This window comes from Pelobates fuscus, chromosome 10 (assembly GCF_036172605.1).
Source record: "Pelobates fuscus isolate aPelFus1 chromosome 10, aPelFus1.pri, whole genome shotgun sequence".
Classification (NCBI taxonomy): Eukaryota; Metazoa; Chordata; class Amphibia; order Anura; family Pelobatidae; genus Pelobates; species Pelobates fuscus.
This window is the reverse complement of record NC_086326.1, coordinates 97,633,810-97,660,092: the sequence shown is the minus strand read 5'-3', so window position 1 is coordinate 97,660,092 and position 26,283 is coordinate 97,633,810. Positions and strand designations below refer to the sequence as shown.

General features: G+C 38.9%; 1 protein-coding gene across 1 annotated transcript; it reads right to left on the bottom strand.

The window, feature by feature from the left end:
* Positions 1-17,118: 17,118 nt before the first annotated feature.
* Positions 17,119-23,154, bottom strand: ZNF503 (zinc finger protein 503). Its single transcript, XM_063434241.1, has 2 exons — positions 22,039-23,154; positions 17,119-19,196 (listed from the first exon to the last, which is right to left on the bottom strand). Exons 1-2 carry the CDS (start codon positions 22,279-22,281, stop codon positions 17,847-17,849), a joined length of 1,593 nt encoding a protein of 530 aa, XP_063290311.1. The 5' UTR covers positions 22,282-23,154; the 3' UTR covers positions 17,119-17,846.
* Positions 23,155-26,283: the final 3,129 nt, after the last annotated feature.

Below are 26,283 nucleotides of genomic sequence, written 5' to 3'. Positions count from 1 at the left end.
CACTCACACACACTAACACACACACTTTTTTTGAAAAAAATAATCCCCCAGCCTCCTTACCTTTGGGTAGCACACAAAAACAGACTTAAGGACTGCATTCAGCCTATTACAGCCCTATAGTCAAAGTGAGTATGGCAGCCGTTGGAGAGCTGCCTACAGGCACAACATATTGGTTGGAAAGGAAACCACTAGCCTAGATATGAAATAAAGACATGACATTTGGGGGACCAGTAGGGTTATTTAGCCTTTCAGTAAGGGGCAGTGGGGCATTATTAACATGAGCATTAACTGTATTGCAGAGGCTGAAGCGTAAAACACAGGGCCATCTAGTCTGCAGTGTCAGTGTACCTGCACTTGTGGTACTTCCCTGGTGAACAAGTTGCCTGATCATGCATCGTTCCTGTGTCATTACTGACAATACTCAAAGCCAAACTGGGTCCACTTATGACACCAATATCATACATTATTCTATGGTGACGGTTTCCATGGTGTCAATTGGGAATCAATCCACACACCTTTGAGCACATAAAGATATTCTTATCTGTATTTAGGTCTCCTCTGTGCCCATTCTGATGCACTGTCATGGTTTCTGTTAAAGATCTGTAATTTTCAGTGTAGTTATTCTGGGTATTCAACTTGTTTCTCGACTATTCTAATATCTGTATTCCTGACAATGGTTCTGTCTAACTGTACTGTTGATTTTCTGTAATCCTGACCTCGGCTACTCCTGCCCTTGATTTACCTATAGACAGGTATTTCTTGCCTAATCGTGGACTAATTTGTTAAGTCCAGCCATCCTAACATTCGGTAATACTCTATATCCTATTTTCTCTATCCTGTCTCAGGTTTGCGTGTTTGTATATCCCTATTTTGACAGTAGGTCCCACACCTGGTGGTACCCAGTGAAAACATATTTGGTATTAAAAAAGTCTCCAATGAAAATGTTTAAAAAGGAAAACCACCACAGATCCATTTAAATCAACAGTGGCCTGTCCACTGATTGTAGCTTTGTTGAAATACACAAATAAAATATGTGGATTTAACAATAATCTGAAATACTAACTGTGACAAACTGCCATTTGCCACTGGGCATTGGAGAGGACTTATTGCTAGCCTCCTGCCCTGCTACTATGGCCCTGGAAGGTATTGCCCTTTGAGACTTGCATTTGGGCCTAATGGATCTTGGTATACTGTTTCTGGCCCTTTAACTGTGTTGTACAAAGAAAGGGTTTATACTTTTAAACTGGCACTTCAAATGCAGTCGAAGTGCCGAAGCCGTTGAAGTGCCGAAACCGTCGAAGTGTCGAAGTCGTCGAAGTGGCCGCCATTAGACAGTCGAACACGTGGCGGCAGCCATTTTAATCCAGTCGAACGCGGTGACCTGTACCTTCCCCTACCCTTCGACACTGCGGCTGGAGGCTAAGTCCCGTTCGAAGATTCGAACACCCGTTCGAACGGGACTTTGTCATTTTGGTGTAAGATAGACCTCCATTATACTATTGAACACGGCTGGAACGCAACCCCGGTTCCACTTCGACACTTCGACAAAATTCGAAGTGAGTTCGACGATTCGAACACCACCTTCGGATGGGACTTTGTTACTTTTCAGGGCAGAAATAGACCGACCGCACAGCCTGAATCTGTGGAACTGTTTTGGCATGAAAATGTGCTTGCGGTCGGTCATAAAGGACTTCCAGCTAACTCTTTAACCCCTGGATGGAATTGGCTGAATTTTGGATATGTGTGTAAGTAAAGTATGCTGATTAATAATATGTGGTTTTTATGAAGATTGAATGTATAGTTTTACAGTTATAAAAATGTATAAAAATGTATGTTTAAATTGTACGTTATAATTGGGTTACCTCTCAGGCTAAGGGGAGGGAATCTGTGGGATGTAACCATTGTGTGATTGGGTAATGTTTAATTGGATGTGGGTGCCTCCCTTGCAGGGGAGAATTGCATAAAAGCAGAGTGTGTGTAATTAAACCAGAGTTCTTCTTGACCCTCAATACGTAGCCTTGTCTCGTTATTGGAGGGAACTGCTATATCACACTGGGGATTGCTATGCTCTGCATGCTCCCTTGAGCTTTAATCACTTAACTCTTGTTCCTGTTACGCTCTCCTTGGAGGAGAGGTCTTTCCCACACGGTCCTGAATGCTGGAGGTTCATTCAGGGTGGAAGGAAGACGACGCGGCTCCAGTTAAGCTACGGCGGTTGTGGAGTCTGCGGTGGTTGTGGTGTCCAGTGCGCTGCTTGTGGTCCTCGGCGCAAGCTAGGAAGCGTCCATCAACGGAAGGTGTCCGTTACACTAACTATCTGGAACTTCTTATATGAAGTGTGTACTTTTTTATTGCATTTAAATAGCTTTTCCAGACTGACTTTATCTGAAGTTATTAGGTTGTACATAAAAGGGGCTCCCCACCTCCATGTAAATTGCTACAAACAGTGTTTACCCCTAATGAAAAGCTACAATTAATCCAATTATTTTCTTATTTCACCAAAGAAATTGTACATTCTACCATGCCAAATGAAGGCATGGTAAATTCAGATATGCTAGTAGAAATATGTCTGGCTGGGCCACACTATGTTGAAGTCACCAGTGTGCTGAGAGATACATTTTCATAGACTTCACCCATTAAATGGACACTAAGCACCATAACCACTGCAGCTCTTTTTTTTAAATACATTTTGAAGCAGTCGGATATAAACAGTGTTCTCCCATTGCACACCTTTGGCAAACGCAGGAATAATGCAGGAATTACACTTGTTTATTATCAGTGCCAATCTGTCCATCCTTGGATGTCACATAATAAATATCTAAAATATCTTTCTAAAGTTACAAATAAGTTAAATTTGAGCACTTTGTCTATAGATTCCAGAGATTTCTCCCGCCAGCGAATCAGAATGCTTTATTTTCTTTTGTTTAATTATGGTGAACCACCATTTTGGTTCTGTTGATTCTGTTGACACAAAAATACTAATCTTTTGCTTTCTTCTATCAATGTTTGGATTATTGTCTATTATAACAAAGCTTGCCAGAGTATGGTAATACTCAGTACTGCTATACACGGCAGGCTGGTCACTTTCAGTGGTCTTAGTCACACAGCTTGCAATTACACCCCTTTGCTGTAATGGCAGTGTTAATTTATATCACTTTTCACTGCTGCAGAAAACACAACCAGTTTCTCTGAATCTTCTAATTGAGATTAAAGAAGCACTCGGCTAATTAGCTCTAAGAAATTACCTTATAATTTAAACAGTTAGGTAAATGTTTTTCTTGCGAGGGTGATCAGTAGAAATGTGTGTGCGAAGCAGGCTCTCACACTGCCAGAGAAGAAAAACAGCGTCTCCTTTCTCATTTTTTCATTCATTTTTCACCAGAAAATTCCTTTGCTACAAAGTACCAAAGAGACCTGTATTATCGGTACTGCACCCAACCTCTAATCAATATATTTCAGATTATAGTCATCAGTAGAGCGAACATGTGGTTTTTTTATTTCCAAGACACACGTCACAATGGTAGTGGTCTCATTAGCATTTGAAATCCAAAAAACATATGGATAACAAGTATTACATACACAGCTCCACATCTAACTCATGTAAAACACATCAGCTAAATCGCAATGAAATGGTACAATTGCACCCAGTGGTAATGCTAGGCTGCAAAAGGTCTACGAGCTTCAGGTACATTTTATGGCCCCTCCCACATATTTAAAAGAAGCCTTCCCAAAACACAGCCCTATTTCTTGCCCTTTGTCCAATTCTAAACTTTAAAGGGATACTCCAGACCCCTAAAGCACTTTATCTTGCTGAAGTGCATAAAGGGACACCCAAACCACTTCAGCTTATTGTGGTGGTCTAAGTGCACTGTCCCAGTCCCCTTAACCCTACAATAATAATTATTGCAGATATTGAGAAACTGCAATAATTACCTTGCAGGGTTAACTCCACCTTTTGTTGCTGACTACCAGACAGCCACTAGAGGCGCTTCCTGTTCCTTAGCGGACTTTTGGTCATGATTGCATGCCTGGGAGTAGGAGGGCAATGTCCAGGGGGCCCATGAAAATTCTTTGCCCAGGGTCCTTTTAATATTATAGACGGCCCTGATGAGAAATCAGTCGCTGCACATGAGCATTAGGTCCCCTCCAGTTGACTTAAAACAAAATATCTCCAAATAAATTCAGAGTATTATATATCATTACCACTACAAGTAGTGTTGCACTACTTCATACCAAAAACACTTTTTTACATAAAAATGATTTCCATAAAACACCCAAGTATTTTATGTAAATAGTTTTTTTTAAATGTTTATGGTATGAAGTAGCGCAAGACTACTTGTGGTTGTTCTGTTTCTGAGCACTTTAGAATATTTAAAGGATCACTATAGTGTCAGGAAAACAAACTTCTTTTCCTGACACTAAATAACCCTTAGGACTTCCCCACCCTCAAGGCCCCCCTCCCTTGGCGCTGAAGGGGTTAAAACACCTTCTGTTACTTACTTTAACCCAGCGCCAAGCTCCCTCAGCGCTGGTGACCTCTCCTCCCCTGCCGACGTCAGCTCCGGAGTGGAGTGGAATGCGCATGCGCGGCAAGTGCCGCTCGCGAATTCAAACTGTCCATAGGAAAATGCTTTCCTATGGACGCTCTGCACGCTGGATGCGAAAATCGCATCCAGCGTCGCAGAAGCGCCTCTAGCGGCTGTCAGGAAGACAACCACTAGAGGTTGGATTAACCCTGCTCTGAAACTGCTATGTTGAAGGGTTAAAACCTGGGGGACCTGGCACCCAGACCACTTGATTAAGCTGAAGTGGTCTGGGTGACTATAATGTCCCTTTAAGTGTATGCAGCAACATATATATGTATTACACTTTAATACACTTAGAGCATATTGTATTTATTTTGTAAGTGAATAGCTCTCTTTTGGTGTTTTATAGTATTATTTAAAACTGTATTTGTAAATCCCACACCTGCTGTATTAATAAGCAATTGTAATTGTGAGTACTGCTAATAGTTCCAAACTGCAGTCTTTGACCCCATTCTGTACAGCTAAGTTCCTGTGTCACTTATGAATAATTCAAGTGCCCAATAAAAGCCCATTTCATCCTTATTGTTTCATAAAGTATTTGGAATCAAACACTATTTTTTTTAGACTTGTGCATAGCAGGATGGTTCTGTTTGGCTGAATTATATTTCCCGAAATATAAATTTCGTTCAGGACATCCAGCACTGGTTTAAAGAGTGCAAAAATTGGCCAATCGGTGCACTGCAATATATATATATATATATTATACATGCATTCAAAGAATAAATATTAAATATTATGGATATATATTGCAGGAAAATGATAGGCACATTTTATTGCCATTTGATTAAAATATCAAGTGAGAAAAGGTAACCAATAGAGTGAGAAGCAGTAAAAAAAATCTATATTTATATAATATATATATTTATGGAATATATAATAATATATAAATATAGAATTTGTTTTACTGTTCCTGTTTTTATCCCAACTATTGGTCACTTGTCCCCTAGCCATCAGTCACCTTTTTTCCCATCAAACATCCCTATTTTTGGCATATGTTCCATATACCGAATGTTAGGCCTTCGTGCTAATTGTTTGCTCGGGTATATGGAATTCATGTGAACAGCCAGCAGACCCAAATATGGCCATATCACAACTCAGCAATACACAAGTCTACTATTTTACTATCCAATGTCAATACCATGATTGCATTATGTCACATGACCTTATAATGACCTTATAATACACTTTTGAATACCTGTTAATGCAGAACACTGACAATTTCTCCTGAATTTTTCTAGCACGGTTTCCAAAGGGCTCCTTCTCATATTTTAATATAGCCTTTTTTTTCAGTGCTGTACAGTTTTGTTTCGTAATTCCTGTCCAAACTGACTGAGTGTGATAGGAGTTACATTGCACAGCATCTCCAGTACATACATTAGTTAAAGGATTAGAGTTGGTCACCCAGTGCTCACTGCTATGCCAGGTGCTCTAACAGTGCTCAAGATAATAAACACAACTGTAATCTTATGTTTGCAGCTCCCTTACAGCCTACAATAATGATGGCTGCTCTACATTTGTACAACAAATATATAACTGATCTGTTTCAAGAGGAATCATAGTTGGGGAGAGGGGTATTGGCATTATTGTGTTGGGCATCCTCTGGCACAGTATGTTGGGGTGAATTATAAAACATTTACCCCCTGCAAATGACAGTAGATCGTGTTAAACTACATTGCATTGTACGACACTATTTACTATATTAACATATTAAATGTACTAAAATACAAAATTAAACAATTACTAATTATTTTAAAGTATAGCCACTTGGATTTCAGCATCAAAAACAAATCACTGTGAATAATCTGTGCAATAATCACCCTGACCACTAGGTGGCATGAGAGGGCCATTTAGCAGCTATTGTGCAACTTTTTTTCAGAATTTTGCTCAAATAATGATCCCTCATTATAAGGTCAAGTTTCAGTATAGCCTGTGAAGAGAATCTAATGCTTTCCCACTCATATGTTCTGTTCTGTGTTTCTGTTCACTAAAATTTATGTGGTTTATTAAAAAAAAAAAAAAATAAGTACATCCAGGCCTCAATTAGTGACAGCTAAACTCTTCTCACTTAGAAACATCGGTGGACCTCAAAGTATAGGAGAGGAAGGATTGGCATGCCTGTATGATATATTTCATTGAATGCCGCATGAATAACATATCTGTGCTCTCAGGGTCAGTTCTAGGAATTTTGGAGTAGATAGCCAGGATTGATGACTAAGCTGGAAGTGAATTCAGTATCAAACAGGAATAGGTATTCGGAATAATAAGTGGAATATTAAGGTCAATGTGATCTTCTTCTGTATTATATTCTATTTGTGATTATTTACCTATAGATCCGCTTAGAAATGAGAATAAGCGCTACTTGAATAATAGTTACCTTTTTATCATTTGCATGTGTTTTTCAAGTGTCCGCACACACCACGGCAATACAACAGGAGTTTATTAAATGCAAGTGATTTATGATGATACGCAAGGGTACAGTATGTTTGGGAGATTTATGAATATTCAAAGACACATTTAGGCGTATTCATTAAATGTGGAACTGCGGAGAATTGGCAAGGGAATTGCAAGATTTAGGGTAACGTTTTGGGAAAATAAATGAGTTGGGTAATCTTTCCATTTTAGCCATTTCGGCCTACTCACCTCTTGATATTTTCTTTCCTCTTCCTGCTTTAGTGTTTCAGAAGTGGAAATCCCAACAGCTTGCTACCGACCAGCGTAATGCACTGCTCGTCATGGGATTCCCCTCATCTTTCAAATCCCCCCCCCCAAAAAAACAGAATTTAAATAGGAGAAAACCCATTAACGAAAATGGTAAAAAAAAAAAAAAAAAAATAGGGCCTATGAAATAGTTTAACCCCTTAAGGACACATCACATGTGTGACATGTCATGATTCCCTTTTATTCCAGAAGTTTGGTCCTTAAGGGGTTAAACCAGTTAAACCTTACTATAGGCATCTGACTTTATTTTTTTTTATGTTTTTGGAACATATGATTCTAAGATGTCCTCTAGAGCCGTGATTCTAAGAATTTGAAAATTCCTCTAATTATAAAGCAATTAACTTTGTATATCACTAAGCAATATGCTAATCTATAACATGAAATCAGGGTGATATGCATCCCCCGTGCTCTGAATTTTGACAGGCGTACCCTAGCCATTTATCCACTCTCTATTTAAATAATTCTTTTTAAACTGTGAAAGAGCTAATTATTATCAGAGGAATTAGCCTTGCAATTTAGTTTTCATAGATACGTGTTTCTGGGGTTAAGTAAAATATTAGAATTGTGGGTTCCAGTGCATTATTAGTAAGCTCGTGTTTGGTCGCATTATACAAGGGCAGCAAGAACAGAGTCAAGGAGCCAGAACCAAGAGATGCTCATTAACTCCTTCTCAACTCGCAGAGGAGTTAAATGAAGTGATTAATGAGTTTGGACACACACTGTTGTCCCTGCCATGCACGGCGGTGTGAAGTGACACAGCCATCTCTTTCACAGTGAAGATTCTGACAAAGTGTTGACAGTGACATCTTCACTGAATCCTGTTGAATCCGCAGAAAAGCAGCACCTCTGCAAAGCGTCTGCCCTGTGCATCGCCACTCTAAAAAGAAATGCGATGCGTGGCTGTCTTTGTTTGCGTTTGTGTATGTCTATATATATATATATATATATATATAAAATACTTTCTGAGCAATTACATGGATCTTTTGTGCTAGCAATCTCTGCTGAATTTATGTGCATGCCAAAGCATTTATGTGTATCCCTGTGTGCGTATATGAGCACATTTTGTTATTTTATTAAGCTTATACGCTTTCAACGCACTACTTTTTGTGTCTCTCCAATCTCTAGCAAAATGTCGTTATGTAGGGCTACAATCACTAATTAGTGAATTATGGTGATTTTGGAACTGACTGGCAAATGTTAGGCCCAAGTTACTGAGTTGGAAACACACATTTGTAGATGAACTGCAGCTCCCACCACCCTCAGCAATCTACATGACAGTTGAAGTCATGGCCTAGTGACATGGCAACCTTCGGCACTCCAGATGGTGCTCTTACAGCCATAGCGCTGTCCACAACATCTGTAGTGCCGAAGGTTGCTTACCCTTGGCCTAGTACTCAAACTGACATTGATGAAACGTGAAGAAAAAATAATTTTATATTGTGGGGAAAGGGTTTTTAGAATTTCCTGGATGTGAGCTTGTGACTAGTTCTCTGATGAGCTTACTCAAATGTAAAGTGGAGGGTTTTCTGTTCCCTTCTTACTCCCCGCAACTGATAATGTATATGCTTTATATTGTGATAACGTTATTGTCTATCTTGTTCTAATAATAATTATAGGGCTTAATATTTCCACTGACCACTAGCCATTGGCAAGTGGAAATGTATCCCTGGCTAGTAGAAATTAACCTCTGTTGCCTATGCCACGGACCCTCCAGGCTTGCAATGCGAGTAACTGTAAGGCCTGGCTGGTAGCGTTGGACCACAGATTCTAAGCCATTATATCAATAGTAAGTTATCATTTATACAGGTTTTTCTGTCCAAACACATAGTAAGCATTTTACCGCATTTTCTCAGATTTTAAGTGAACCATCATCTGTTTCTTTGATTTGATGCTTTCTGACATCCCAGCTCATCTCCAGGTACTTGTGTCACTGTAAGTGTTAGATGTGGTCGTTTTATCTGTAAAAGTGCAGTTGCTATTATTAACACGGCCTTGTTATTTTATTTGGCATTCTCTTGTGAATTATATCTGTATGATTGACCTTAGCACAATACGCCAGGTGAGGCCTTACCAGGGATCTAGAGAGTGGTACCATTACCTCGCTCCATCTTCCCCTGTGTTTACTGTGATTATAGAAACATAGAATGTGACAGCAGATAAGAACCATTCGGCCCATCTAGTCTGCCCAATATTTCTTGATACTTTAATTTGTCCCCGGCTTTATCTTATAGCTAGGATAGCCTAATGCTTATCCTACGCATGCTTAAACTCCTTTACTGTGTTAATCTCTACCACTCCAGCTGGAAGGCATGCATCCACTACCCTCTCAGTAATGTAACTTCCTGATATTATTTATAAACCTTTGCCCCTCTGATTGCTTGCAAACCTGTATGTTATCTCAATTTATTTAATCTAATACCACCCAACACTCTTCCTCTACAATAGGACTTTGAATTGTAAAGGACACTGAATAGAGCAATTTGTATATGTTTATATAATCCTCATCCTATCTGAGAACGCCACTGACTATCATATTACACCTGTCTTTCATAGGATCTAGTATGGACTCTTTATCAAAGTCTTCACAACCATCACCACTACCACGATTATTATATCAGACTTGTCAGCATCTATCAGACTTGTCAGCCTCAGGGGCAAACGCTACAGTTCATAATATATATAAACCTATGTTATTTTGCATACCTTTCAACATTTCAGTTAACAAATGAGCGATAGGACTGCTACAGTCATACAGAGTTATTTGCAAAAATGCGAATTTTCCAGAATTCAGAAGGAATTCTAAGTGAATTTTAGATTTAAGGCCAAAGTAGTCAAATTGGAAGCACCGCTGACTTGGAGGTTTTTTTTTTTCCTCAGTTCAACTACTTTGGCCTTAAATTTGAAATTAACTTTGAATTCCCAACAATTATCAACTTAGCAAATAACCCTCTTAGTAATTCTCCTCTGCTGAAATTGTTGTGGAGTAGAAATTGTAAAAAAAAAAATCCAATTTAGCAATTTTCTATATTGTGCATTTATTTTGGCATTTCTCAACAAATCCCCATTTAGTGACCAATAAGGCAGCTGCTATATTATCAATAGCTCAGAACATTCTTCAACATGCAAGCTTGTGGGTGCAATCAATACAATTATTCCTTCCAAACAGAGCACTGTGGGGGGGATCCTCACCCAGTCTATCTGTATTAATAAATGATAACATGCAATACATAGTAACAACTTTTAAAGGCTAATACTCCATAGAGTCCATTTTTTTTATACTAACCATGCATGTTTAGAATATTCTCTGTTATTCTTGCCATTCCATAAAAGTTACATCCCAGGAATTAATGTTTTAGAATGTTAAGAAAAACCAAAGAGGAGACTATACTAACACTCCATTCATATCTATATCATCATAAGCAGCACTGGGCACATTGTGAGTCCAGATTTGTTCTGTGTCTTTGTATTGTTACCTGCTTGTGTCTCTGTGTATCTGGACTACCTGTAGCTGAGTGACAGTCCATGCATTTCTGAACATGCCTCTCCACCCATTAAGGCTGTACAATCCGCTAATCAAACACCATTCTCTCCCTGTCTGCTGACACCAAGCTCTATTTGGTGTGTCAAATGTTATACATGTCTACTTGATGTTGATGTATGATAATTTTTTTTTATGCCTCACATACTAATTAGCTGTAGGAGGGTGTTCAGCTGTTCAGCAGCGTGGTCAAACGAGAAATACACAACATGACGTTATTGCTTTTGGTGCATTGGAGGTAGAGAGATGAGATCTCTGTTTAAATACGTGATATTATATAGGGAATTGAATCAATTTAAGAATATTTTGTGATTTTTATTTTTTTGATGTATGTTTAAGTTATAGTTATAAACACTAGTGCAAGTTACTAAAAATGCTAGTGACCAGGTTATTTAAAAAAAAAAAAAAAGTTGACATAGATATAAATAGCTTTACGTGAACTGTGTGAATTGTCCAGGCGCCACTGCGCATTGTCCAGGCGCCACTGCGTATAATACAGTCGCAACTGCGTGCGTAGCTGTATTCTGTACATTAATCTGACGCAAAGGAATATAGATATCTTGCTGTGTTCCTGTGATGCAACAACACGTAGCTGACAGGAAACAAAATAAACGATACGTGCATATTATTGCTTATTGATTTAAAGTCAGATGTGCAGAGCAACAGTTTTATGTGTACTGTTTAAATGTATGTACACAGAATTTATTGCCTGACACGTAAATTTATAGGACAGTAAATATAGCATGGCTACAGGGTTTATGTTCACAAATATGATGAAATATTCTATTTTAGTTTTTTTTCTCTCTAACAGTAAGGTTTACAATGCACTTATTAGCACACAGTGAATTATGGAGACACATGTATTGATATGAGTAATAGGTTCTAGAACTGGTTATTACTATTGGCTTTATTCCATGCATCCTATCAATCCTTATTTAACATTAGGCCATCAAAGATTAACTTATAAAGCATCTTGTAGGCATGGAATGATTTTCAATAGTAATACCATTAAAGGTGTACCCCTCCCCACTCTTCCTTACCCCCAGACTAGATGTCATAGCAAAGTAATGTAAGGCCATTCAGATAAAGAGGACTGAAGGAAGAGGGGTTAGATATTGGAAAGGGTAAAATATTAGGGCTCTCTAACTACTTTTCACTGTCCCTTTCGATGCAAAGGATGCTTCTTGTAAAACAAAAAGATTTAGCTGTGGATAAAGTTACAATTTCAGGAGCCTGAATTTGTCTCCCAGAAATTCTGATAAGATCATCTTATATGAAACGCCATCCAGACAATTGTTTTCTTGGCTTGCAATTTATATGTGTTCATAGAACTTGGAATTACAAACCAGATAAGAGTGTCCTTTCTTGAAACATACACATCGTCTCGTTTTATCTCCCTTAATATATTTATCTGAAGACACTTCCCTTGTTGTAGATCAGAGATTTTATTTCTGACTTGTAAAAATGACTTTTGAGAGTATTAACAAAAATCCTGGGTTAAACACAAAAAAAAAATTAGAATATACAGAATAAATTGAGAATTGTAAAAAAAAAGAAAAAATTTCTGTTTAAAGAATAAGTTTGGTGGGGCATGTTCTGTTTTATATAACTATACAGTTACTGCTTTGTACTGTATGGATTTAATAAAACAGGGTATGTATATTATAAAATTAAACTAAAAGAAAGATTGGAATGGTATATTTATGAGCTCAGTGGAGACGTCTAGTGGCGATGTGATAAAACTGCAATAACTGAGAATAAAGGGCAAATAAATATATTTAATAAAATTACTGCATTCGTACTGGGTAATTTTATGTTAAGCAGGAGAGAATTGCTTTTATATTTTTTTTTATTTAAAAATTTATGTGAGGTCTGAGGTTATCTGGCATTGTGATTCATTGTTAAGTAGCTCTTCCTATGCTTTTCCCTGACATCTAATGCATTTTTGGAACATGACAGCAGTGCATTGTAAACACGTTTTTATTCTTGACAAATCATTGCATTTAAAAAAAAAAAATACAAAATTATTTTTAAAAATACAATTGGTAGAATAAAAAAAAATTAAGTCAAGCCATCTGATGAGAATGCAAAAAGGGACGTGTATATAATTGTATCCCATTTAAGTCTCTTTGAAGTATTTTTCATCTTGCAGGTTCCTGTAGGCGTCCATTCAATTCTTTGTTATCATTAATTCGAGGTTTTTATTTGACACTGAAGATTTGTGACAGAATTGTCAGCTTATCTTTAAATCATCCGGAGATGAAAAAAACACACACATCAGACAGTTTAAAAAGATTCAAAGAGGATCTGATTTATCTTTCTTGCAGTGGATAGAAAAAAAAATATGCAAAATATTTGCTGTACTTTCAAATGACTGAATGAGTCGTGTTAAGAGTATCTCGAACACTCGCTACAATTTACTGTGAGTTCTATCTTTTATCTCGCCTAGAATGGCACATTAAATGCTCAACAGGTTTGACTGCTGCGTTACATACATATATATATATATATATAACGTAAACACCGAATTTGATTTAAATCCTTACATAATCCAAGAATACGTCTAGTTAGTAAGTGTGTGTGCATATACATTATATAGATTATATATATATACACACATACATATGTATAATAGTGTATGTGTACTGTATATATATTTATTTATTTATCGTAAACACAGCATTTTTAAATACTTACATAATCCAATAATAATTCTAGTTAGTGTGTGTGCATATACATTATATATATATATATACACACACACAGACACACACAAACACATACATACATATGTATAATAGTGTATGTGTACTATATATATATATATATATTTATTTATTTATTTTTTACATATATATATATATCGTAAACACAGCATTTTTAAATACTTACATAATCCAAGAATAATTCTAGTTAGTGTGTGTGCATATACATTATATATATATACACACACACAAACACATACATACATATGTATAATAGTGTGTGCGTTATATATATTTGTATTTATTTATTTACATAGAGAGAGAGAGAGAGAGAGAGAGAGAGAGAGAGAAATAATTCATATGGATTATAAAGATCTGTGTGTGATTGTATAAACAAGTGTGAAATAATTGCTGAGTATTGATTGCAGAACAGACTATGTCTTTTAAGGGACAAACAAAATATTCGCAGATAATTATATATAATATCCCACTCGGTTATGTTGCATAGATCTGTGGACAGGCATTTATACCCAAGACATTATTTATGAATCAGGGAGCTGTGATGTGTTGACAATCGATTGCAGAATGCAGGCCAGAATAGTCGAGTTGGACATTGTCTGAAAGTCGGCTGGTTTACATTGGGCAGATCGGTTCGTCACAACTTGCTGTCTGTCTGTCGGTTTATCTGTCTAATCATTTATGTGCATCAAGTACAGTTTCAGGAATGTTATCCTGTATAATCTCCTTATTGGCAAGCAGATTTTATGGTCAATTTTATTAAACACATCAATAAAATATTCTGTGTATTGCAGTTTATATTTATTTACATGATATATTTTTCTAGTTTTATCATTGTATGTCATTTGTGTATGTGGTGTTGATATTTCATTGATGTGTGTCAAAATATATTTCTTTTTATTTATTTAGCTATATATATGGATGTAAGATATTCAAACACACCTGTACTTGCAGATCGATTTATCTTGCTATCACAGGTAAGAGCAGATTTTGTGTTTACGGTGAGGCTTCCTAGAATCGATTAGTGGAATCCTGTGAACTTCCAAATTCCATCAGCTAAGTAGCTCTGTTCAGACACAGCTCCCAGAGTGCTATGTCTCCATGTTTATTGTTTATTTAGATCTGCTTCCAAACCCTGCAGAATAACGCTACCAGCAATTCTGGATTAACATCAAAACGCAAATATTAGAGAATAGCGAGTTCAATCCCACGCTGAGAGTCACACCACATAGGATCTGAGTACATCCCGTGCAAAGATCATGCAATGATCACACAGTATCATCACATGGTAAAATCAGGCAGTGCTAACAAGCCTCATTCACAACAGATATGTTGATAATAAAAATAATAATATATATTATTAACATATATTGTGATATACATGCTCATTCTAAAAAAAAAGGTAATCATTTATAATTCTACAAGACGATCACATGGAGACACTCACTACACGAAAAAGAATATATCCCTTAGTCTTAGTGTATATTTAAATCATATTTATATATTATATTCTATATATAATTATTATTAATATTATTATTTTATATTCTTTTTTTTTTAAAAGTGGTTATGGTAGCCTTTTTCCCCATTTATGAATTAAGTTTAGGTGACATTTACCGAGAGTTTAAGAGAATTGAGGTGTCTGGGACCCACATCAGATAAATAGGAGTGAGATTTAAAGCAGTTATTGTGGTACCCTATAGGTTTTGGGACTTCTACAGCTGGTGCAAGGTAGGATGGGAGAATGCCTTTCAAAGACTTAGTAATCATAAAATAATCACTCACAGGACCCTCTTAAAATACAAGAAAAGTTGAAAATGTTTGAAAAATCTATTTAAAAAAAATCTATATAAGAACTAAAATGTAAAATGCACACAGGATAGTAGGTTAAACCATTCAAACATATCTAGATATTATTAATAAACGTAATCTGTTATGTGTGTTTAATTATACATTTATAACGAAGTCTTACCCTGTGGCTTTTTTTTCCAGAAACCAAACGTATAAAATATATAGTAAATCGTTGACTCATTAAACTGGGGTATATTTTCAGAACAGATTCACAATAAAAATTCATTAAGGTGGAATAAAATGTAATATCTAGCAGCATTAAATAAGTTTCCCCAAGTCAGTAATTTTGCAAGTGATTTTCATTTGAACATAACCTGCCATTTAGCTAATGGACCTCGAAACGTTGGATTTTTCTAATCTTTTTGTTTAAGAGACAATTTTTGTTCAATTTCTCTGGGGAAAAAAAATCTAAAGAAATGCGTGTATCTTCATAAATAGCACTCCAATATGAGTATTAATTAGAGTGTTTAACCCCTTAAGGACCAAACTTCTGGAATAAAAGGGAATCATGACATGTCAGACATGTCATGTGTCCTTAAGGGGTTAAAGCAATAGATCCACACAAAATAGGTAAGCTTAAAATAGTCATTGTAAAAAAGGAAAATCAAAACAAACAATATATAAAATAAAAAAATACACACAAACCAACAATGCATTCACACTATGAGCATTTATGGATTTTACTTATTTTGACTTCTTGAAGTGAACTGCATGGGGAAAATTAGCAGACACAGGATTCACACACACACACACACACACACACACACACACACACACAATACAGTGAATTTAAACATTGGTCTTAGTTTTGCCTGAACCTGCCTTGGCTTTTTTCCTAGTTAAACCATTACAATGTGTTTTACAATTTTAGCACATTCTCCCGGTATACTGCAAAAGCAATGCATGTTGTAATCCCAAGGCAGCAAAATGAAACTGGGGGGCCTATGGGAGAGGGTACACATCTTGGGACAAGTCTGGCATTTTTACACCTCTGTAACAAAAGCTGCGGCACAATATGTCAGTCTGTATATAGAATAGACTGACTTAATTAGAGCTCTTTGATCCTTTAGCTAAATATTACTGCCCTGATTCTATACATTAAATCATGTTTGGATTTTTAAATGTCCTATTAGCTATTTTGTGACAATAAACAACACAGCTGCACATTTTTTAACCCATATATTAATTAACATTTTGTTTTTAACTACTTTCTTTGATCTGGTGATATTAAAAAAAAAAACGTATTTTCCTAAATATTATTAGTTTTATATAATACTACGTTTTTATTTTACTATAAAAAATTTAATTTTGTATACTGCTTTTTATACATATTTTACTCGTGTTCTTAAAATCACTTAAAAAAAAAACAAAATAAAAAAAAAAACCCCAATAGATGAAATCGTTTGGACAGACACTGTTTTCTTCATTAAATTCCATTTCTAACGATATCATGAAAATATATTAAGCTTCTATTTAGTGATTAAAGGAAAGTCACGTTTGTAATAAAAATCATGTAAAAAAAAAAATACAAATAGTCATTGAAAATTTCATTCATATACTTTATATTTAAGTGGAAATATACAGGTTTTTTTTAATCCTAGTTTTTTTTTTTTCAGTAATACAAAAATGGGTTGCGTTTAATTCGGCTTTTACAGAAATCGGAAGGAAATTTAAACCCAGTTTGAAATAAATTTAAAACATATTAAATCAAATATAATGTATTTTAATCTTTATAGCAGGTACACTGTGAGTTTGATACAGGATGCAAAAATCACTGATGGAACTTGCAAACATTTTCATGTGACAGAAATTAAGAAAGAAAAAAAAAAAAAAAGCATTTATCCCCGAACAAAAATAAGGCAAATTAGGGACTTTTTTTTTTCGCAATAAAATCATTTTTTCCAGAATACATACAAAAAATAACCTGTTCTCTGTTTTTTTTTTTTTTTTTTATCTTTATTTTTTTTTAACACCTTAAAAATAATTGCAATTTTAAATTAGGACAAACTGCCGGCTGTTTTATTTATTTTTTTAGTAACAAACATGCATTGTAATGTAATGATATTTTTTTTGGGGGGGGAGAGGGGGCTTGATCCCAAATGAGACGTTAAATAAGGTACAATACAATAAGCAGTCATTGGTTTTTAAGTAACACTAGGAGGATTCAAGTTATGGTGTCCCTGTTGTTTTAGAATTGTACATGAGATTTCCACTTTACCTATCCAGAAATGCACTTTCATTTTTAGTTTATTTTAGACGTCCTGCTTGGAGCTAACATAAATAAATAAGAGTGTCCACGGATCCAGTCCTCAAATGAACACACATTGATCTCATTTTTTTTCCTTAGAAAAAAAAAAAAAAAAAAAACAAGAATAAAAATCAAAAGATTGAAGTCATTTATCTCCACATTCCATAGCCCCCTACTGGTAGTCATTGGTATCCTAGAGCTGATGCTGTGGTTAGTCTTTGCCCATACAGGGCATAGGGTGAATAGTAATGTCCTGTGGCTGCTGGCATTGGCACTGGGGCCCCTCCTGAGGGCAGAGGGCTTTTGGAGTAGGGGTGGTACCGGCTGGTACTGAGTCCCAGGGGGTGGTGGTGTGGGCTGCGCAGGGTGAGAGGGCTGGATGAGTGTCCTGTGGGTGGCATGTGCATGTGGCAGGCCATGGCAGCGGCTGCCAGTGAGGAGGAGCTGGGGTACCCTGGCAGCAGTTTGTCCGTGGCCCCTGGGAAGGCGGTGTGTGTCCGCAGGTGGCCCAGTAGTTCCTCTGAGGAGGAGAAGCGCTTGTCACAGGGGCCGGTGGCGGACACCCAGTTGCAGACATGGGGCAGGGGATCGTTGGGCAGCATGAAGCCGTAGGGGTAGAGGGGGTGGCCGGGCAGGGAGGGCGGGGAGACCCCGTGCAGGGCATGGCTGGGGTACATCAGGGGGTATCCGGATTTGAGGTCGTGGCCGCAGGAGGCGCTGGCCCCCAGCTGGGAGGCGCAGTGGTAGCTCAGGCAGTAGGGGTCCCGGCACAGGCTGGCGGTCATCACGGAGGGCGGGGAGGCCCCGGTCAGCGGGCTGGAGGAGGACTTGCTGGAGCAGCCCAGGCTCCCCAGCTGGCCGCCCTTGGAATGGTCCAGGGACACCCCGTGAGCCAGGAACTGGGGGTGGTATCCGGCGTAGGACAGGGAGCCCGGGTAGGACATGCCGGCAGGGGGCAGCGGGAACACGGTGTGGCCGGGCTTGTAGGGGGACACGGGGGCCACCAGGCCGGAGGCCAGCACGGAGCCCGAGGAGGAGCCGGAGGATGACACCGGGGTGGGGGACGGTGCGGCGGACAGGCTCTTGCAGGAGCCCTCGGAGTGAGCCTGGGGCAGGTCCACGCTGAGCCGGCCGTGCGGGGATGAGGAGCCCTTGGCGCTGCACTGCTCCGCGTCCTTCTTGTCCGCGCTCTCCGCGCTGGGCTTGGGGTCCGCGGGAGGAGGGGGGGTCCGCGGGGAGCCGGGGCTGCCGGTCCTGGGAGTGAAAGGAGGGCAGGCGGCACTGGGCACCCGGAAGCCGGACTTGTCCCCGGAAGACTGCTCCTTCTTGTCCGGAGTCTTGGAGTAAGGCTTGAAGCTGGACTTGTCCTCCGCCCCGATGTCGCTGAGTTTGAGGGGGGCGGACTTGGAGTCTTTGTCCCCCCCGGAGGATGAGCCGGTCACTGAGGACAGTTTGGAGGGGGCTGGGTCCGGCTTGCCGATCTGAGAGCAGGTCTGGGCCAACAGGGCGAGGGGGCTCTTCTTGGCATCCAGCTGGGGGAGAGAGAGAGACAGGGTCAGTACAGGCCTGGGGGACACTATACACACATTATTAGCCAAAATTCATCATCTAACAACCCTCAGCCAGCACAGTGTATATACTGCATTAATACCCAATCATTATCATCTAACAACCCTCAGCCAGCACAGTGTATATACTGCATTAATACCCCATAATCATCATCTAACAACCCTCAGCCAGCACTATGTATATACTGCATTTATATATATGTGTGTGTGTGTGTGTGTGTGTGTGTGTATATATTTATCTGTGTGTATATAAATAAAATAGTATATGTATATACATATATACACACACATATTACCTTCTATATTCTAGATGTAATGATATAATAACGTGTAATGATAATAATAACATAGTGATGATGAATGTGACTTAAGAACAAATAATGAATTGCTTTAGACAGAGCAGGTTTTAGGATTGTGTATATATCCCGGTCGCCCCTATTCACCTGGTGGATTTCGCTAGCTAAGGAAATATGAAGAATAGGATTTGTTGTGAATTAATCCCAAATCTTCCCCTTAAAAAACATTTCCGAATTGAGCTCGATATATTATCCAGATGCTTGGCTTGGTAAATGTTTTATCTAGATGCCTATATGTTTATGGAAAGTAATTAGTTTAAAACTCTGTTATTCCGGATGACAAATTTATATTTTTAACTCATTTTTTTGGCTTAGATCGTTTATACTTTAAGGTAGCACAATGATTTCTTAAACTTAATAACGCTATTGAATTGCAACATATGTAGAGATGTAAATAGGGAACATCAGAGGGGTCACCAGGGGGTGATGTTGGCCCTCAGTATGCCCTCCTCAAAAACTGTTACCCATTATAAAAGGGCTCACGTTTCTTTTAAATGAGGCCTCAATACACAGCCTCGCTCAATATTACTTGACATCAATACGTTTAATTTTACACTATATCTGCGTGTCTGTTGTTTTTTTCTATATGTCTGTTTTAATATATTTATACACACAAATTCCTAAATTTAAATAACTAGCATTTTGTCATGTCTGTTTTATTTATTACATATTTATTCTACCTAGACATATATTGTTTTAAGATTTACTTTTTTTTTTAATTACAAGTAAGTTTTACAACTCCAGATACAAGTTAATACTCAAACTATTGATAATTTGCCAATTTAATGATATAAGCTGATTTCTGGATAGCCAGTGATTTTGTGAAAGCTTGATTTTGTACAATGGCATGGGAAAGACTAAATTCATCCAAGTTACCCATTGACCCTTCGGCTAGAATTTCATATATAATATTCACACGGTGATATTGCCTTAATCTGCTGGGCTTTAATCTCAGCCCTTGGCATAAAACAAAGTGCTCTTAAATCCCTGCATGTAAGTGAAGAATGTCCAAAAACAGGTAATATACCATGTACAACATCACTCACAATATATTATCACTGCATAGAATGTTGGATTAATAACATCACTATACATTATCACTGCATAGAATGTCACTATACATTATTACTGCATAGAATGTTAGATTAATAATATCACTATATATTATTACTGCATAGAATGTTAGATTAATAACATCACTATATATTATTACTGCATAGAATGTTAGATTAATAACATCACTATATATTATTACTGCATAGAATGTTAGATTAATAACATCACTATATATTATTACTGCATAGAATGTTAGATTATACTGCATAGAATGTTACAAGAATAACATTGCCATACAATATTACTGTAGAATGTTACTTAATTAGCAACAACAATATATAGTCTGTATTATTTATCTATAAACTATTTTATAAATGATATAGTCTGTATGTATGTGGACAGATTGTGGTACAGTGTGTGTGTGTATAAGTATACCTATACAGATATAATGCTATATTATAGTAAATAAGCTACACTAAATACATTATAGTTATATTTCATTTTGCGTGTTAGATCTCCTGACTGTAAGAGAGTGCGCTGCAGTGTATTAAAATCAATCTATAATAAATACCGCCATTATTATTGTGTATAATGTACACTGTAGTGAGACTATAGGTCCCCCAGTAAGCCAGGCAGACAGCCCAGGGAAGTGAAGGCAGTCTGTGGCTGTGTGCAGAGAGTGGCTGGGCAGCAGGGCTCTAACCCCGGTGTAAGTCATTGCCATTGCCCGAAGGGTGGAGAGAGGAAAACAGTCTGTTCGGAAGTATTACTACAGGGGGGAGAGGGAAGGAAGCTGTGAGATCTGAGATCAGAGGAGAGGAAGGGGAAAGGGGAGGAAGGAGAGGAAGCAAACATCGAGCTTCACCGTGATAATAATAATGGCATCGATTAACATACTACTATATGCATAGAATATCTAACAGTATCTAGTATATATGTGTGTGTGTGTGTCTGTGTGTGAAGAATACTCAACAGTACAGTGCGTATGTGAGGTGTGAATAGAAGTGTGTGTATGTATAGAAAACACAACCTCTCGTATGTATAAATACTACAGTGTGTGTATGAATGTGTATACTGTACATAGTGTGTCTTTGTATGAATATATATAGATCCATACATACATACTGTGTCTGTGTATGATTGTATGTATATGCTATACATAGTTTGTATAAATGTACATATATACACTATGCATTGTGTGTCTGTGTATGTGTTATACATAGTATGTCTGAATGTATATGTTTACTACATATAGTGTGTCTGTGTGTGAATGTATATATACTATACATATGTGTGTGATTGTGTTGAATACTAAACAGTGTGTCTCTGGGTATGATTGTGTCTGAATGTGTGTATTCAGATAAAGCCAGCAGTAGTGTGTATTGCCTCCTTACCTCTATAGGGCTGACTGGGGTGGAGGGCAGTGGTTGGAGGTACTCCGGGTGTAAGATGTGTCCGCTCCGGGCTGTCAGCATTTTGAGCACCTTGATAGGGAGCCTGGCGGCCTGGCGCAGGGGGTCAGAGGGGGGTACGGGGTGCAGGAAGCAGGCTCTGTTAGCCGGGGACGATCCGGTGTCTCCGCTCTCCCGGGCTGTTGGACTCACACGACTTCCAGAAGCCAATGGCGAGCTGATCATGACCCCCTAACAGGCATTGGGGGAAACGAGGGGAGAGAGACCCCCAGGGGTGCTGGTTGACAAGCTGTAACAAAGTATCCCCGAGATGCCAGCGACGTGGGATCCTACAAATACCCCAGTATCCTATCGCCGATCCTGGTATCGGTGCTGTACAGTGACCTTCAGACACCGGCTCATCGGTGCAGAGCACTGCCTGGAGATGGTGCCGCCTAGACTGCTGTTACAACGTGTCAGTCTATATCCAAGAGATACAGGAAGATCCCACAGCCTGCGCGTCAGTCTGTATCCAACAGATAAGGGGGGAATCACAGCGGGGGTGTCAGTCAATATCCAGCAGATACAGGGGAATCACACAGCTGGGGTGTCAGTCAATATCCAGGGGATCACACAGCTGGGGTGTCAGTCAATATCCAGGGGATCACACAGCTGGGGTGTCAGTCTAAATCCAGGGGATCACACAGCTGGGGTGTCAGTCTATATCCAAGAGATACAGGGGGATCACAGTCTATATCCACCAGATACAGGGGATCACACAGCTCAGTCAATATCCAGCAGATATAACGCTGCCTCTCGCTGGAACCTGAATCCAGATACAATATATCGGTGCTGTGCCTTCAATGCCCGGCTCCTGGGCTCCTTGTAACAATGTAACTCTGTGCACAGCTGCTAAGGGAGTGAACGTTCCATCCAGTCAGGATCAGAGGGTTCCACTGCTGTAAGATCCTGGTGTTCCAGCCCGGTCCTGCGCCCACTCCTGGTACAGAGCGCGCAGTGTGATCAGCAGCGCAGCCAGCCAGAGTTCTGCCAGTGAAACTCACTTCAAAAGCCTCTGAATTAGAGCTGAGATTAAAGCCTTTGCCGCCTTCCAATCAAATGGGACCCCGAGGTGATTGGAGGGTCAAGGGGATGTGACGTCCCCTTTCTCCCTGCTTCTAATGCTTTTTCTCTTTCTTTCTTTATTCCTCCCCCTCTCTCCCTCCTCATGGTGGATTCGCCTCTTTGCTCAAAGCACTGGGCTTGTTTTACATTTTATGGTTCATGTCTCCAGCCGCTCTCATTATTCATAAAGTGTTTGCACAATGTTTCTCTATTTTCTTTCAAAGACAAGTCAAAGAAATACAGGCAGGCGCACCTATGTCATGTAATTTCTCCCATTGTCCTTAATACTGCCCATAAAAGCTTACACTCTATTATGAGAGAATGCAATGGATTGTATCTCTGTATAGTGAGAGAGAGAATGGCACTGCTGGGCTATAATGGACTATATGGAAGATTTGTATTATTTTTGTGTGGAGATAAAGTTGTGAGACTGGGGCAATTACTAGCCCTCACACCTATACACTGATCAGCCACAACATTAAAACCACTGACAGGTTAATTGAATAACATTGATTATATCATTACAAAGTCAATAGGTGGGATATATTAGGCAGCAAGTGAACAGTCTGTTCTTAATTTTAATGTGTTGAAAGCTGGAGAAATGGGCAAGTGAAAAGTTCTGAGTGACTTTGACAAGGGCCAAATAGTGATGACTAGATGACTGGTTCAGAGAATCTCTAAAACAGCAAGTCTTGTGGGGTGTTCCCGGTATTCAGTGGTTAGCACCTACCAAAAGTGGTGCAAGGAAGGACAACTGAACCGGTGTAGGGGTCATGGGTGCCCAAGACTCATTGATGCATGTGGGGAGTGAAGACTAGTCCATCTGGTCCGATCACACAAAAGAGCTAATGTAGCTCAAATTGCTGAAAAACATAATGATGACCATGATGGAAAGGTGTCAGAACACACAGTGCATCGCAGTTTGCGGTCAGACTGGCCAGATTGCACATGTTAAACCCTGTCCACTAACGAAAAAATTAGAACTTCATGTGGTTGTTACTTTGACATGTACCACCTACCTAGAGATTGTTGCAGACCACGTATTCATTGCACTGGTGTTCCTTGATGGCAGTGGCCATGGAAGTGGCAGTGGATAATGCACCCTTCCACACTGCAAAATTTGTTTAAGAATAGTTTGAAGAACATGACAGATGTTGCCGTGGGAGCATTTATGGGATGTGTTGGAACAACAAATCTGATCCATGGAGACCCCACCTCACAACTTTCAAGACTTAAAGGATCTTCTGCTAATGTGTTGGTGTCAGATACCACAGGACACGTTCAGAGCTGTTTTGGTAGCACAAAAGGGAACCTACACAATATTAGGCAGACAATACAAGCATAAAGGATTGCAAGCCGCAAGGGTCCATAGCACATTCACCATGGGTGAATTTCTACCCACCAGTGCTGAATTTTATCATGCCAATGGCTTGCGGGCAATTGGAAATGTTTATACCAACTGTCATTGTAGAGTAAGAAATTGAAGATGATGTTGAAAACCAGAGTAATCTGAATGTACCTTTTCTGGTTAAATACTTTGTTATTATTATATTAAAGTGGACAGAGGGACAGCAAGAGTGGACTGCTGTTATGAGGCAGACCTAAAGTAGTTCTATAAATAAGATTTGGATGTGTGAAGAAACAACACACACAGAGGTCATTGACAAAGAGAACAAAGGGATTGATATTGATCAATTATTTCTAAATAGGTAAGGAGTATCTGGGGTTTCTATTTAATGGCAATTACACCAGTGCATGTCTCTTCTTACCCCCTCACCCCATTTTGCGTCTTTCCTGATTCCCCCTTGTGTGCCTCCCTTACCCTCCCTTTGTCCCAGGTGTAGCATTGGCACACGAGACAACAGCAGAGCATCGTCTTGTACCTCTGCCCGGTCTGTTAGTTCACCTTCAGGTTCCCAAGCTAGCAGCATGCTAGGTAATGGTACAGAGGGTAGGAAAGATATCCAGTCATATCCTCACACTTCTGCTCGGAGCCTGAAGCAGCCCTGACAGACCAGGCAGTGGAACATGAAGATCCTATTTTGTGTTCCCGTGCGGCCACTCTACAAGGAGTGACAATGCAAAAAAGGGGTGTCCTGTGAAACTACTATTACCTGTCACCTGGGAACGCCCCTACCTCAGTTTGTACTCCACTGAAATGGAGATGCCATTTTATTTTGGGTACTGATGTGTAAAGCTTTGTAGGTAAAACAAAAAGTTGATGAACAGAAGCTTTGGTTACATCTTGCTAGAACTGGCAAATTGCATTTTAAGAGGAACATGATTTAGGATTTAGATATGAGGAATAAAAGAATGCTGACTGACAGGGAGAGGGTTAGTGCTTACAATAGGAAAGAGAAAAAGTCCTGATCTGGAAAGACTAACTTTTATAAAACATTCATACAACCAGTTGGAGACAGAAGAGAGGCAGTTTATCACATGATCAATAAGGGGAGGGGAAGAGATCAGGCAAGGAGCACAGTATCTGGATATCATGAATAGAATCCCATCACTAGCCTTTAAATAAACATATACCACCAAGAGCGAATTATTTTCAGACGATTACTTTTTAGTTTTTAGGCAATAATGCCTTGATCTCCATAGGAATGTAGCGGACAAATGAAAGGTGTTAGTTAAATACAAAACAAGATTGAAAGAAAAGAGAAAAAGAAAGCAAAGTAAGGTGTGAAGGGTGAGATGGTGGGGAAGGGGACTGAAGAATTGCTGAATTGTCCTCTTCAGTTACTGGGCAGAACAATCCTAGGGTAAAGGAAGAAACAGAAACAGTGTTGAAGATGGGATCAGCGAGCAAGGGAAACAGGTGGTTAACAATCTGGACTTAACCCCTTAAGGACACATGACATGTGTGACATGTCACGATTCCCTTTTATTCCAGAAGTTTGGTCCTTAAGGGGTTAAAGGGACACTATAGTCACCAGAACAACTGCAGCTTAATGTAGTTGTTCTGGTGAGTATAATCATTGCCTTCAGGCATTTTCATGCAATCACTGCCTTTTCTGAGAAATGTTTACATTGCCCCTAGGGACACCTCCAAGTGGTCACTCCTCAGATGGCCACAGGAGATGATTCCCAGGGTAGTGCTGCACAGTAGGCAGCACTGTC